At 53.2% G+C, this 15977-nt stretch overlaps 4 protein-coding genes across 4 annotated transcripts; all 4 read right to left on the reverse strand.

Annotated features, from left to right (window-relative positions):
• Positions 1–1389: 1389 nt before the first annotated feature.
• Positions 1390–4668, reverse strand: QC763_0051930 (uncharacterized protein; the record flags this gene model as incomplete). Its single annotated transcript, XM_062905774.1, has 1 exon — positions 1390–4668. One exon carries the CDS (start codon positions 4666–4668, stop codon positions 1390–1392), a length of 3279 nt encoding a protein of 1092 aa, XP_062766882.1.
• Positions 4669–6783: 2115 nt separating this feature from the next.
• QC763_0051940 (uncharacterized protein) lies at positions 6784–7361 on the reverse strand (the record flags this gene model as incomplete). The annotated part of the gene is made up of 2 exons (XM_062905775.1): positions 6784–6872; positions 6929–7361. 2 exons carry the CDS (start codon positions 7359–7361, stop codon positions 6784–6786), a joined length of 522 nt encoding a protein of 173 aa, XP_062766883.1.
• Positions 7362–8183: 822 nt separating this feature from the next.
• Positions 8184–8810, reverse strand: QC763_304510 (uncharacterized protein; the record flags this gene model as incomplete). Its single annotated transcript, XM_062910898.1, has 1 exon — positions 8184–8810. One exon carries the CDS (start codon positions 8808–8810, stop codon positions 8184–8186), a length of 627 nt encoding a protein of 208 aa, XP_062766884.1.
• Positions 8811–11433: 2623 nt separating this feature from the next.
• QC763_304520 (uncharacterized protein) lies at positions 11434–12070 on the reverse strand (the record flags this gene model as incomplete). Its single annotated transcript, XM_062910899.1, has 4 exons — positions 11434–11523; positions 11663–11824; positions 11887–12001; positions 12060–12070. 4 exons carry the CDS (start codon positions 12068–12070, stop codon positions 11434–11436), a joined length of 378 nt encoding a protein of 125 aa, XP_062766885.1.
• Positions 12071–15977: the final 3907 nt, after the last annotated feature.

Consider the following 15977-nt stretch of genomic DNA (forward strand, 5'->3'; position numbering starts at 1 on the left):
AGACCGGGGAGATGGATGAATAGGGGAAATAGATGGGAGAAGAAGAAAAAAAACATACAACACCGAGGATTCCCCAGTGGTCACCCACCTGAGTACTGATTCGGCCCTTCAGCTATTTGACTCGGGCAGAGCGGACGGGATGCCGTATTTTTAGCTGGGTATGGTCGTATGTGATTGTGCGAGGGAGAAATGCACATCATAGGTAGTAAAAAAGAATTCTGCTGTACAAACTGTCGTCTTGTTCCCCCATCCCCACATCCACATGTTTTCCCGTCTTGATGAGTTATGCATATGTTTTTTTTATTTATCTCAATGAGTTTTATGCTAGGCCGCCTATCCCAAATTACACCACTATCCCCTCCCCATCCCTTCGCTATCCCCGTTTACTTTGATGAAGAAACTAGAGCATTGTGTATGATGATGATGTAGGGGGTATCAACATAAGAAAAAAAAAAAAAAAAAAAAAAACACAAAAAGCCAACCAGAGTCGAGATAGGTAATGATAAACTTCCTCTAACCACATTACCCACCCATCCATCCCTTTGAAAGAATAAAAGAAAGAAAAATACATGCCTTACAAGAGATAAATCATCGCACCAAAATAAGTCTAGCATGAGCAATAAAAACAAACAAGCAAACGCTACAAAGATTAAAAAAAAAAAAAAAAAAAACAACGATTTCCCTCCCCAATGGTATCTGCCTCTTCTTCTGTCTTGTGTAAAACTCGCGAGGAAAAAGAAAAGAAGAATCTATCTAGCCCGCCCACTCCCCATCAATGGCTGATATGCATGATTAAACGCCAAGAAGAAAACTAGAGCAGAGGGGTGAAAATGATAAAAACAACACGACCAACAAAAACAATGAATCCGCTTGTAAACGGAATGTGTGTGCCTCCCACCCCATCAATCAACCCAGCCCCGCCAACCTAATCGCTATGCTTGTTATGCAGTGTCTTCGTGTGCTAGTGTCGTCGTTGATGCCCAGTCCGCCGCCCCCTTTGGTTCCCCACATCTGCGATGCACCGGAATGAAAAGAGTGAGCAGAGAGGGTATTGAGAATCACAGCATAACCCCCAAACTCCAAAGCAAAAAAAAAACCGTGGTTCCCGATTAACCCGCCTTGTACGATGTTGAGGAAAAGCGCAGTGATGACAATGCTGACAGCAATCATGATGGATGATATAAATGCCCCCGAAACGTGAGAAAACTGCCGTCCATGAGCCTTGCGCCTGTGCCATGATGCCATCCATCTTCATCCAAGTCGTCATGTGCGCCGATGATGTAAAGGAATGCTGCAAAAACCCGAGAGAAGGAAAAGTGAACGGTGAAAAACCATTGCGGCTGAAAATGCAAAATCAAGCCATCGCCATGAATCACCCCCAAGTCTCCTCTATTTAAAGAGACTTCTCAAATCTTGCAACCTCTGCCTCGCCGCATCACTCTGGCTTCTCACGCCCTCGGCCTCGGCACGGTCCATGCTCAAGCTGGCCAGCTGCTTCTTTTTCTCCTGCAGCGCAATCATCTTCTCCTCAAAGCTGCCGCTCATGATATACCGCACCGTCCTCACAGGCCTCTTCTGGCCCAGACGATGCACACGGTCGACGGCCTGAGCCTCGGCGGCAGGATTGAACTGAGGCTCCATGACAAAGACACTGTTGCCAGCTGTCAGGTTGAGGCCCATACCCCCCGCCATGATGCTGACAAGAATGACTTGTACATTGGGATCATCGCGGAACGCCTCCATGGCTTGGTTGCGAGCGTTGCGAGTCATCTTTCCGTCAAGACGGGAGTGGGTGATACCGGCGTCGTCGAGAGCGATCTCAATGAGATCAAGATGAGAAGTCCAACCCGAGAAGACGACAGACTTGTAAGGTGGCTCGTCCGGATTGGCTTCACTCCGGGCCTTGTTGGCTAGAAGCTCTTCGACCAAAGCCCGAGTCTTTGTGTGAGGCCCAGTATACCGATCATCAGGAATGATTTTGCCAGCCCGAGTCTTCGTCTGGCGGGTCTCGTGCTCAACATCGGCTTTGCTTCGGCGGAGTTCAACGCAGTGAGCCTTTTGAGCAAAGGCGCATGTAGGGCAGCCCTGATGCATATCGCCATTGCCGTGCTGGTGCACGAACCTGATGCAGGTTGGACAATAGACGTGGAAGCACTGCGCCATGTAGCCCAAGACGTCGTTGTTCTGATCAGACTCTGGGTCGTCGACCTCGATGGCCCCAAGCTTGTTGTTGCACTTGATGCAGAAATCACTGCTGCCCTCCTGCATCAAATAGTACATCTCATAGGCCTTCTTCTCAGTCAGGGCCGGTTTCCCGTCGTCGTCCTCGCTATCCAAATCGATGGGGGCATCTGCCGACAAGCCTTGGATTTCTTGAAAATCATCGTCATTCAGCAGATCCTTGCCATGCGCGCAGATCAAACGAAGTTGAAGAATAGACCGCAGAACGTGAATCATGGTCTTGCCACCCATAATGCGGGTCTGGCCGGTGCCCTGGCCCGTCAAGACCTGAACACGCTCCTCGGCCATCTTTTTGAACAGGTCATAGACCTTGCGCTCCTCGGAGGAGAACTCGAGGCGAATAACCTCGTCGGTGCGCTCCGGGAGTTCGATCTTGTCCTTGAGACGGCGGATGGTAATGGTGTCAATCAAAACCCGAAGTTTGGGCACAATGTCCGGATCAGCAGCCTTGAAGGGAGCAATGATGTACTGTATAAACTTGCTCCTGTCGTCGAAGGGCTTCAGGCGCAAGAATGCCAAAAGGGAGGCAAGATCTTCGAGCTTGTTTTGAACTGGTGTTCCGGTCACGGCCCAACGGCGGTTAGCCTGTAGTCGGCAGATCGACTTGAACGACAGCGTGTTTTGCTCGCGAATTGTATGGGCTTCGTCGAGAACGATGCGGAACCAGGCAATTTCCTCCAAGGGGTAGAGGCCCGGCTTTTTCTTGAGACGTGCGTTGAGCTCGCTTGTGACGGATCCGTAAGTTGTGATCACCAGATCGTACCTGGCCAGCTGGGCAGAGTCCTTGATACGGTTGGCGCCGTGATAGATGTAGTAGTTCAGCTTTCCAGGTTCTATATGCTGCTTGATCTGCTCCTCCCAGTTGGTGATTGTGCTCAGCGGGCACACCAGCAAAGTGGCCTTCACATTCCGGCGAATTTGTGACAGGGGCAAAACCTGCGCGCGGGGGGCTTCATGGCTCTTCTGTGGCCTCTGATTCTGGACGACGGGCTGGAGGGGCTCACGTTGTGACCAGGCCTGCGCCTCGTCCAGAGTCTTGGCCAAGAGAGACAGAATACTGAGCGTCTTGCCGAGGCCCATCATATCGGCAAGGATGCCGCCAAGAGTCGAAGGGGGCGGTTCCATCACCTCCTGGTTGGTGACCACATTGTAGTAGACCGTGGTGCCGAACTGATTTGTCCTGCGCTTCCATGTTGATGTGACGGGAGCCTTGCTATCAGCGTCTGGCAATTGCTCAGACTCCCGAGAAGACATGAAGAACAGAGCTTGCTTCTGATGCTTCAGCAGCGGTGTTAAAACAGAGGGAGGAGGATCCAACTCCGGCAGCTCGTCCGACTTGGGGAGGGAGTCGAAAACACCCAGGACCTCGGACCGAATCTCTTCTACCGACTTGATCATGGGCGGAGCCTGATACTGGACGACATTGTTGACGCGGGCAAGGGAAGGCAGCTGCGGCCGGTTCTCCTTGGCCAGAGGGTTGAAGACTTTAACGCCGGACTCAACTCGCGGCGGACTAAGAAGATTAATGTTCTTCCGCTGCAACAATTTACCCACTCTATCAGCAAAGGAGCGAAGACCATAAATCATCAACTCGAGTTTAAATTGGGTGGACACCTGCTGCCCAACCTCTTCGCCGAGATTCTTGCGTCGGACGGGGATTCTGCAGTCAGTGCGTGTCCCAAAGGTTCCAGCCATGTCCATGAGAGGAGCAAGAACGCTGGCCGTCTTGGGATCAACCAAGCCAATGCAGCGCTTTTGCCAATCATGGGCATAAATCTTGGTGGTTGGATCGCCCGGGGTTCTCTTGAGCAGAATCTTGACTTGAGGCCAAAAAGCAGGACCGCCCATAGAGATCATGTTAGGCTTCGGGGCTGGGATCATGTGGCCTTTGATGAAGGCGCCCTCAACCATTCCAAAACAGACCTCCTCCTGTTGGGGACTGCGGGGAATGATTTCGACGTCGGTGTCATCGGTCAAGTCAATTGTAGCGCCGGGGACCGGGGCCACAGATGACTGTGAGGGTCCATCGGATCGGTCTTTGATGTGCTGAGCCAGGATGCCGCTGCTGGGTGAGAAGAAAATACTATTTGCAGGCAGCGAAGGATCATTCTCGTTCGCTGTCTTTCTCCTCTTTGGCGGCGGCACCATAATGCGCTCCTGGACATTGTGAAGGCGCTCGATACTCTGTTGAGCACCCAACCCGTTCTTGAAGATGGGCATGGTACGATTACTAGCCAACCCGGTCGGGGCGCTCAGCTCCATGGGCGTTTGATCGGGACCGGTGAACTCAAAGGTGAGCTGCTCGGATGGCTGCGAAGGGCCTGGCGTGGATGACGAGGCGCCTTCACCAGGCTGGGGTGTAGCAGACGATCCGGCTGCAGCCTTGGGGTTGAGCAAGTCGGCCGGGTTCCACGACGTGGAAGACATGTTGCCCAACTGTGCTTGGCTGGCTGTTTGTTCTTTATTTTGTTTTAATCTTGTAGTCAAATTTTAGTGGTATGTATCTGTGATAGATGTTAGAGTAAGCATAACTAGCTTTGGTTTGAGAACCGCTGAAGAAGATGAAAGAAGCTGGAAGACAGGATAGGCAAGTGAAGTCGGTGTGAGAAAGTGAATATGGGATGATGAGAAGGAGTTGACCAGTCACATGCCGGGATGGGGGGGCGTACCATACCGTTGAAACGAAGCTACCAACAACGCCCACACTCAACCAGAGCACCGGGTCTTTCTTTTCTGTCGAAAAAAATCGGTTGTCCAGCCCTAGGCAACCAACTCGGGCGAATGATGAGATGTAAGATGCACCGACATCACAAGCAGTCCGATGAGGACGGGTGGTGTGTTGCTGTTAAGGGTTGCCGGAGGGGAATGAGCTGCCGTGGTAGTGACTGGGAGCCTTGCTGTGGTGGGGCTTGCTGCATACGCAGTACCTAATACTGGGCTACCCGCTGCAGAATGGATCAAGCGATGGTATCCGTAGTGGGGGTTGCTTGGATGGGTAGGTATGGAAGAGGGAGGGCAACGGGAGATGAAGGAGAGAGGTTGTCAAAGGAAGGAAGACGGTGAGGGTGAGGGATCCTTGGTGAGGGCAGAGTTGGGAGAGTAGAGTAGAGTGAGCACTGCAAATAACCAGGCAGGATATTGTGGGAGCTGGGAACCTATTGTTGACGTTGGCTGGGTTGGTCGCTCACTTTTTGAGAGCCGAGAGGCCTTATCGCAATCGGCTGGGAGCGATAGGCGCGTGACCCTCGAAGATTGCAGCGGATGGTGTGGCACGTGCCGCTGCGCAGACCGTGCCTTGCTTAGTCCACCACAGCGACCGTGATGCATCAGACGCTGGGGCAAAGCCTCTTGTTGCGGTGTGGTTATGTTATTATCTCGTACCAAGTTCAAATCGGCGTCCGGGGCGGCAAATGTCATCAAGGGCCATCAAGGGACATGCAAGATGGGATATTTGCGATCGGCCAAGACACCAGTCAGAGACAGTCCTCGGGATTTCCTCGCTGTCTACCCAATCCCAACTGCAGCCTCAGAACGGCACTAGAAGGCCCTTGATGCATCATCAACCACTTCTGTAACCTCTGTTTGCACAGTGACGGGACGCCATGAACAATCTCGCCCCCATGGCTCCACAACTTACGATGGGCAACATTGAGTATGAGATGGGATATAGATGTTTTGATTACCTATTGAGGGCCTTCTTGAAACAGTAAATGAACAACCTGGAACATGGCAATGATCGATACCGGTCGAGGAGACCAGATGCCATCCCAAAAGCCCCCTAGACAATGAGCAGCTACTATCTCCAAATCTCATCCGATATACTCACCGGTCGAACAGCCTGGAACCAATATCTTGATGAGCACCATCAACAACTTACGATGGGAAGACGGATGGCATATCCACCCAGATAGGATGAGATATCTCTCAAGAAAGCACTTGAAGGCAGTAACCATCAACAAACTCGTCCGATTTTTCTCACCGGTGGAACAGCCTGGAACATCACAGAGTATTAATGCAGTTGCCCGCCGGCCCAGAGCAACAACGTACGATATCAAATGTAGGGGCGACATCAGATAAGCCGCTTTTATGGTAGAGGAGGCAGTACCCCTCTGCGATATTTATCTGATGTGTTCAGCGGTGGAACGATTTGAAAAACTATGGCCATTATCAATATCTCACTTGATACCCTCACCGGTCCAGAGCAACAACACACGATAGGCAACAGCATGGCGTATCTGCTGAGATGAGATGACTATAAGATAATAAAAAATCTGAAAGAAAAGGCTGGCACTATCCTAAATCTTATCCGATACCTATCCCAACCGTTAGAACAACCTGGAACACACCACAGGCAAACACTTGCTTCACATTTAATTACACGAGATGAGAATCATTCAAGACGCCGAAAGGCCCCTTGACGAAAGGTGATCACTGACCCTGGCTATCAAATCCATGATGTCAATTTATTTCCAACACAACAACCAGCTCCGAATCCCACATTGCATATAACCCCCCTCAATAAAAGAAGAACCCAGCTCCCCCTCACCGGGTATGCTCCCTCCCCCGACTCCTAGTCCTCATCCTCCTCCTCCCCCCCTCCCCCATCGGCGACCCTGACCTCGACGGACTTTCTGTGTGTTCCCAATCAGCACCCATCCCACTTGGTATTGCCATTGTAGGTACATACGACTTCTCTCATGCCTCTTCCTCCCTGTCCCTCCCCTCCTCTCCTCCCTCGGCCAAGCTCTATTCAGAACACTGCTCGAGCGGTATCTACACCTTCCGCGGAGCGAATCAGGCGTGTTGGTCCGTTTGGAAGCTTGATCGTCGTTGGGTGTGGGTTCCTCGCAGTAACGCAGCCGTTTCCTCCCTCGCTCTTCATCCAAGTCTGTCACGTCCACATGTCCGAGGTTGACTTGGTAAGTGAGACCGATTCCGTTGAGGTCCGGGGAGGGGCAGGGGGTTGGTGGGTAAGGTTTCGAAATGTCAAGAGGGATGGTGGTGGTGGTTGTTGTTGTTGTTGTTGTCGTCATGGTTGATTTTTGGGAACGGGAAGTGGTAGTGGTGGTGGCGGCGGGCTTGTCCCCAAAAAGGGGGAGGGTGGAGAGTTGGGTTGTCATGGTGGTTGTGGTAGGTGTAGTATTAGCTGGGGTATTGGGGTCAAAGTAGGTGGTGGTTCAACATGCAGGGCATGTATCGAGTAGTAGCTGCAAGAGGCTCTAAGCTGGGCTGCCAGCACTTAAGTGAGGTAGGTAAAATAAAAGAGATACCAGAACCGAGAGAAGGGGAAGAAGGAATCTGTTCAGTTGATTTATGTCCAAAATGAGGAGATTCATAATCCTGGAAGCCACGCTCCTAGACCCGGTGTGTACACTTAAGTGGTGTGTGTGGTTGCCTGACTCGAAGAGGGCCCTGCGAAGCACCACCACATGGGAAAATGGTTGCAAACAAACGTCCCATAGCACCGGTAGCTAATAATCTTTTCCCCCGCACATACAGAAAGACAGTCCTCGCAGCCGAGAAGGACTTCCGGTCCAGAGACCATCAGAGTGAGATGGTTGTTCAGACGAATACATTCAAGGCGTGCTGAACCAAAGCGCGTAAACCAAGAGATGCCACCCCATCGAACTTGCACGGCCAAAGCGGACAAGACAAACAGAACTAGTGACGAATATGCGCCGTCATGGTGGGCAATCGGCGAGGGTTGGTCCTTGCGGGATAGCTTTGCTCAGTTTCCCAAGGACCACCCCGAAACATAGCCCAACGTCTCAACTATTCGTGAAAACGGGGGGGGAAAAAGATCTCAATATCGTACAATTCTAGCTTTGTCGACCACCGCTCAATGTGTCGCTGCCAATCTTCATACTATACATGTGAAACAATCGAGCATCGGAAACGCTGGTATCATCGCCGAATTGACCTAATGTGGCGTTCCCTTGCCACTATGACGACTCAGCCAGCTTCTGCGAGATCTCACCAATCATCTGGGTAATTTCCTTCTTCTCGACAGCAACAGCCGCATCCTTGAGCTCTTTACCCATCACCCTTGCCGTGACAGCACCTCTCAGGGCCTTCGCATCAGTAGTACCCGCCGCAATGAGTTCCTGAGCCACCTTGGTGATAAGCTGCTCGATTTCCTCCTTGCCGACTTCCTTGACGCTGCTCTGGGCGGTGTACTCCTCAATGATCTTTTGCTGGATCTCCTCCTTCTCAATCAAGTCTTCTCTCCCCGCAGCCTTGAACTCAGCGACAGCATCCTGGGACTTGCGGGCCATCTTGCGGAGGAGATCGACGAGCTGGACGTCGGTCTTGATGGGCTTGTCGGTCTTGCTGGCGTTCAAGGTGGCAGCCATGACAGCACGCAAAACAGTCAGGCGGTTGGTGTCCTTGGCTCTCATGGCTCCCTTAAGATCCTCTCTAATTTTGGCGTAGAGTGGTGATGGAGGCGCCTCGGTGGAATATGAGGCGCGCAAGCTGGCGGATCTGAGCCATGCTGGTGATTGCCTGAGGCTCGGGCTGGGCCGGCAGACGGCGCTGCGAAGCACGGAGGAAGGGAGTCTGGCGGCCATTTTTGCTTGTTGTTGTCGTTGTCTTGAAGTGAAGATCTTGTGTTTTATTTTATTTTTTTGATTGTCGTTGCTGCTGCCACGGCGGATCGACCCGATCATGCACGCCAGCTGTTACGCTAGGCGATGCAGCCAATTGCTGCCCACATCCCCGCTGCAGGTGGATCTTGGTCCCCCAATGCGCTAAGACGTCACGCTGGAGATGGCTCAGATCAGCCATTGCCCTGGTGCCCTGATGGACATCGCTGATGAAGTGGCAGAATGTGTGAATGTGTTCTAGGAAATGGGCATATGGAACCATTCTACCTCTGGCTATCTTACATAACCAACGATAAGAAAAAGATTGCGATAGGTCTAGTTATGATTGGAGCCAAGCCATCGCGGAGGATCTCTGAGCACACCACGTGGCTGGCTTGAAGCATGCATTGTTTGCCTACCACCATCTCCCGCTGTCGACTGTAATGGGATCTCGAGAGTGGCCATGAAGGTTATAACAAAAGAGATACTCCGTATGTCCCCAAGGGCCAGCTCAAGACTGTCGTCGCAAGAGACGACAGGGCAATCACCTGATCTACGGCCCCCAAGCCACCAGGCCCACTGCCGGGGTCGGGGCGTGCCGTTGACTTCCCCGGATGCTTGATCCCATCCATGTCACAGAGGCGGGGCCTTGGCTATCTTTTTGGGCTGGCGGCCCGGGGAGCGGGAAGTGGGAGTCGGAGTGCGGTGATGTTTGTGAAGGGTAACTGATGGGTCGTGGCCCCGGGTAGGTGGGAGCTGGCAACTGCCGAGTAAGCGGTGAATTCTAGACAGGATATGCGCGGCCGTTGGGCATCAAACCGTGTGATACTCGACTTGACAATGAATGGCACTGTGATGAGTAGAAAGGACGGGTGATGAGGACCCAGTCGGGCGGAACCGAGATGGAGGGACGCCTTTTTCAGGTCCCCGCCGTTTGCTTGATGAGATGGATTAAATACTAATAAAGGTAGCCAATCCTCCGCTCTGTTAATTGTACCTAAACAAACCATTCATCACAATTCTATCTTCCCGGGGCGCTTGTTTGTTTCCTGTTGTTGCCCGGCACCTCAATTGGTTTGGAATCCCTCCACCTATGTCTACCGTCCCATCCATACATATCCCACCTAACCCTCCGATGAAAATCCTCCCCCCCTGCCCGTCTACCGACCTTATACAACGAATCAATCGCTCCTTCTCTCAGATTCGCTGGCTGGCAATTGTCGGGCGGCGATGATGCTCTTTCCCAAAGCAACCTAGACCGGGAGAGACCAGTTTGCCTAGACCTGAAACACAGCAAGAACCGCGAAGAGTCCCTCCTCTCCTCATGTCCCTTCTCCCCGGGCCCGTCCCTTCCTTTTCCAAATGCAGATGCAACCAATATGCGATGACCATTATCATTCGTGGTTCAGACGGCCCTGCCAGCTGGCAGGTATGTAAGTGGCCCTCCGAGACTGCCGTATGTGGCATTACCGCCATTTCATAACCAACAACTTGGAACCTGGATGGAAACCTGGAATCCCTTCTCGATTGCTCCGTCTGTCTCAATGTCGCGCTCGTTTTCTCGAATCACTCTGTCTCCCGCCTTTGGACGACGACGGCGTGTGTGATCGGGGAATCTCGCTGTGCCGATGACTCCTACTGCTCCCTGGTTTTCGACCAATGCAGACATAGCTGCAAACATTATCATGTCAGCTATGCTCAACTCGTTACTCCCTTTCACCCGGCTTATTTGACGAGACAGTAACTTACACCGGAAAATAGGCCTGTAAACCAGAGTCAGTACACTCACTCGAGAACCTCGACGCCATCGACATACCTTGAACGCCGGGTTATCAGCCTCCGCCCGGGCCTGTGCTACAAGCAGCTGTATGTCGGTGTTTGACATGCTTGTTATCTTCCGGTCAGCAGGCTGTCTTCCGCAACGGTCTAGATCTGTTCTTACCCGAGACCCTGGGAGAAAGGGTACATGGCAAGAGACGATAGCAGCCGATGGGCATTTGCTCTATTCGCAACCCCTATGTCACGATCTCTTGGATCTGTTCATGCATGCGTCAGCTCTGGCTTTGGGCCACAGTTGCCCGATGGCTACCAGGTACATACCGTTGGACCACCCGCTCAGGGGAAGGGGTATCAATCGCGATTCGACTTCAACAAATCCCGCTTGTGTCATCAGAGTCTGCAATCTCAACGCTACCCTCGGATCTTTGTAGTGTTGTATGCTTTGCAAGTAGCTCTGGGACCACACTTGCAACGCATGATCTGGACCAACTTGTCAGCACCAGGCCTCGGGAACACACAATAAATTGAAAAAGAGCACTGACTGGCTGTCAAGGTCCCGTTGTCGGACTGGGCGTTGTAGTAAATTTCGACCATTTGCTATTGTTTGGTTAACACCCATTCGCTGCCTTCGGCCTCTTGATCGACATACACACCAACCACCGGGGCGGAGCACCCGGTAGATGTCGCTCAAATAGTTTGTCCACCTGTTTACGTGGATGCCTCCTGACATCAACCTGCTATTTACCAGATCGAAATGGTTGGAGGGAAAGGTCGACCTGGTCTCATTGTTAACTTCGAATTTGGGGCGGGCTTGGGTTTGGGGGTGCTCTCACGGACTGTTCAAGTCATCCACTTGGAAGTCTACGTTGTCGGGGATCTCCTCTGGAACCGGGTAGGGGTAGATGTCGAGTCCGATGACCTGTTGGCCAAAGTCAGTCTGGAATCTTGTCATGGATTCTCCTGCAAGTGCCGAAGCTGTCGTCTGTCACCGTTGACAAGTTCTCGCCCGAGACCCCCGATGGATAGGCTACACCTGACACAAAACATGCCATACGCACCTCGCATTCGGGATACTGCTCTGCCACTTCTATCGCCCATGCCCCGGATCCGGATCCACACTCCAAGATTCTCCGAGGCCGCGGAACGGGAGGAAATATTAATCGGTTTTCGAACACCATGTTGAACAGCTCGTGTTGGTAGTGAAGCCGCTCGATCTCGTCCTGTTCCAGCGCGGAGCACAGTCAGCCCAGAAGCCAGAGTGGCCCGTCAAGTCCCTGCTCACATCGTCCACGGGGGCGAAATAGATGCTGTTTTCGACGGCATATCTCTGAAAGTCTCTGCCGTTGAGAGTGATGACCTCGCGATAGGTGTTGTCGACCGGGACCGTTTGGAGATCGCTACACGGTGTTTAGCACATCTTGGCCTGGCAACCTTGTGGGAGCGAGTACCCTCTACCTTTCGTCCATGGTGTCGGTCTGATGGTTATGGTTTTTCCTGATGAGGCTTCTGCTACCTACCTTGAGGGAAAATTATGGGGTACAGAAGGCAGCGACCACAAAAAGACAAGACTGGCAGAATTCACGTCATCAAGTATGGGGGCAAGAGGCAAGAGAAGATGGAGTCAGGTATTTCACAGACTTCATGGCATTATGCAGTCCGGAGAGTGTGGGCGGAGATATTTCTCGAACCCTGGTCCCTCGGGACTCACTTCGAGAACGGTGTCGGACCATGTGCCTCTTGCTCTGCGGCACTCGCACACGTTTGAAATGAGCAAAGCTTGCTCAGTGGACCCTCGAGGTGAACCAGGATACTCAGATTGGCCCGCCCGTCACTCTCTTGCACGCCACGATGGGTTTTGTCGATCAGGGTGCGTATCGTTGGCGCATTATACCCATGGAACACATACGGGAGGGATCCCCTTGGCCCCTGCCAGCCTTGGAACCCTGGGGGCTTCCCAGAGAAGTGGGTGGGAAGCTGATTACCATAATGGGGGGACTGCGCGGCGGTCAAATTCAACTACACCTACGTTATGGAACACTACACCGCTTTGGAGAGGCCAAAGACGGCGGCCAGATTTTTGGCTGCGTGGACATATGAGGCTTCCTTGCCTATAGACGGGGGTGCAACTAGGACAGGCATCGCCAAAGAGCTGTTGTACGGATGCTTGACGGCTCACGGTGTACAGGTCCGCCCCCGCATAACCCCAGGGGGAGCTCTCTGCTAATCGGGATAGGCCCTCATTCCGGCTACGACATACGTTACATGTCTTGTTCCTCAACTTGGACCTTGACTCCTATAGCCGCGGCCGAAGGGGGTCGGATATGACTTTGATTGGGAGATCAAGGATAAATCGACGTGTTCCCTCGTTCACGCGCCGCCTGCGAGGGTTGGCTTTGTCTTGGCTCGACGCAGTGTTCAGATACTCATGCCTAGGCCAGCTCCTTAGCACTTGTGTTGTATCCTGGAATTGGAAATTTGGGCGTGCTGCGGGACTTGATGCCCCGGCAGCGGTGGCCGACCAAAAAGCGACCCGAAGGCTACAAACAAGGGCCCCAGCTCAATGGGTGGTGTGAGTTTAACGCACCACCAGTCCTATAATATAATGCTGGCTCCATTTCAAGGGAGCTCGCATATCGACCTACCATTCAGGGCTTGCAGGATCAAACAAGCACAGAAAACCGGGTCGTCGGGCAGGTTCTTACTGAACACTGAAAGCTGCACGATCAGTTCTCCTCGCACCAAGAGGAGAGTCCAGCGCATTGTGTTGTGGCTGTTCAAACACTGGTGGTGCTGGGTCTGACGTCAAGCGAGAACGCCGCCCGCTGTGAGCTGTGGTACAAACACCACAGTCAACACTGACCAAGGGGCTGGCAAGAATCCCAAGGACATGGTCCTGGGATCGCACAGAACGTCCCAAGCCCGCCATCGGCCCCGCCGGAAATGTGCCGCCTCGGACGTGTTTGGGCGGGATGAGGACGGGTATCGAAGGATTCTTACTTGTTGCTTTTGAGACCTTTACGACCGCCATTCCCATAACGGCAACCATCGACGATCCGGAATGACTGCTCATTTCTCACCCATGAGGACCTCACACACCGACTGCCTCTCTGCAGGATACGTGGTCTGATAGGAACGTATCAGGGAGGAAGTGCCCATCATACCACCAGCCCAAGTGCCGGGTCAAGTTCGAAACAAAACAAATTGGGACTTTCATCGGACGGAATCAAGAGGGGCAGGGACCTTGATGATGGGAGGGGAGGGGTGGGTAAGGTGGATGGAGGGTTGGACGGGACAGCTGTGACTGGGATAGCCCAGGGAACATGCGTGCTTGTCCCAGAGAAGCGAACCGGGCCGAAACGCTGGGGTCCCCAGGGTACGTACTCCTTGCCAAAATCCAGCGCTCTGGCACAGGGCGCCTGTTGGCTGTCTTCGCTGCCGAGCGGCATCCATCCGGTCGGTAAATTATTGCCCACTCGTCATCTGTGCGCAAACCAAACCAACGGGTCTGGGCTGGATCTGGACAGTTTCCTCGCCATGGGTACCCGACACTGGAGACGGGACGAACGGGCTGCTCGTCAACTCGCGGCAGATTGTGCTGTACTGTCTCAGTGTTCCCGGCGGTGGGCCGATCTCTTGCGGCTAATGTTTGAGGGGGACGAGAAAATGGCACGATAGCTTCAACAGCTCGTTAAAGTAACAGCAGTGATTTTTGCCCGTTATTAGGCGACGTCGGTGCAGGACCAAAACAGGACCAACGGCGACCAACGGCGACCAACGGCGACCAGCAACATTGCTGCGTATCTTCCCCAACCCGCGAGAAGCAGCCCCCTGTGACGCGCAGGAATCCCGCAGTATCGAAATGACAGCGTTGGCCTCTCCCATGGATGAGCTGGAGATTGGATGTAACCGAGGCTCTCCGGCCCTGGCTGTCATCTGCTGTCTGTCGGTGTCGTTTTCGGACATACGGCACAAGGCACATGTAAAGACCCGGCTCAGTGCTCGCTCTCATCAAACTTTGGCTACGAATTCCCAGTCACCTTCATGTCGGCTCAAAGACCTGTTAGATGACTGGTCAAATTGAGGCGGTCTGCTTGCGGTCCTGGGTCGTGGGTAATCAATGACCGTGCAGACGCCACATTTGCTCCTATCCCCAGCGCTGGGTCCGAGTTTCACAATTCATGATTCGCGGCTATCCCGGATACAACGACAGCACAGAGAGCAGAAAAGGCCGCAACAGAAGCAGAAGGATAGCCATCGTGGGTATGCCGTGGGGTTGCAATAAATACTAACCCCGAACAACTTTGTGCGGCATATCTGGGTCCGGTGTGCTTCTGGGAATCGCGGCAGGTGTCGAGCTGCACGTCAAAGACGAGATGACACACCCCTTCTATTATTCCCCGACCAAGCCAAACCTGGGTCGGTTGGAAGGGTTTGGGACAGGGGTCCATCCGTGGGCAGGGGGTGGTTTTGCGTGCTCAGCGACGGGATTGCTCGCCATGGACCAGGGCCCTCCTGGCGCAACCACCGCCTCGGGACAGGCTGTCATGATTACAGACGGTACGGATATGTTACGGAATACCTTACGTGGGTAACCTGTACTTCTCTCCCTGCTCCCAGCCTCTTTCTGCATGCACCTTTTTTCGGTCCCAATAGCTTTGGAAGGTGCAACAGCACTGGTCAGAACTATCTGATGGGTTGGCAAACTGCAGCTTGCACCGAACGCCCCTTCGTATCTCTGGTTTTCTGGCTTGTCGGCACCCTCGCCAACGCATCGCGGACCGCGCGGAAGACCGCCGGGGAGATTGCGCCGCTGCTCAATACCAGCAAGAGATCGCCATGCGATGCTGTTTTGACGCTGGCTGACTGGCTCAACAAGACGCCGGTCATTACTCGAGCCTGTGGACAAGGCTCCGCCGGGCGAACCAAATGTTTGAGCAGTACTGGGTCTGCTGGGGCGGAACCATCCTCTCTGGAGAGGGCCGAAGAAACGAAACGAACGTCTCGACGAGTTCCTTCCCTCCTAGTCGGCCCCGTGTTCCCAGCCGGCCGGGTTTCCGTTTGTGCAACCTGGCAGATCGACCCCCCCCTCGTCGGCGACCTGTCCCGACCTCACCGGTCTTGGCAGTTCGCTATTTCCGTCAGAGATGCCTGGGGACGTGAGGGGAAGAGGAATAAGAAACGAAACAAAAAAAAAAAAAACTCGCAGATGCATTGCCATAGTGCCATATCACCATGAACAGTTGGTTCTCTCTGGATCTTCTCCACCGATGTCCAACCCCCCGCAGCATTTCCGTCGTGGTTGGGGTGGGCAGCCTCACTATAGGCACGATGGAAAAACTACTATAATGCATCATGTTGACGGGACCTATCAAG

Source organism: Podospora pseudopauciseta, chromosome 3 (genome assembly GCF_035222475.1).
Source record: "Podospora pseudopauciseta strain CBS 411.78 chromosome 3, whole genome shotgun sequence".
Taxonomy (NCBI): Eukaryota; Fungi; Ascomycota; class Sordariomycetes; order Sordariales; family Podosporaceae; genus Podospora; species Podospora pseudopauciseta.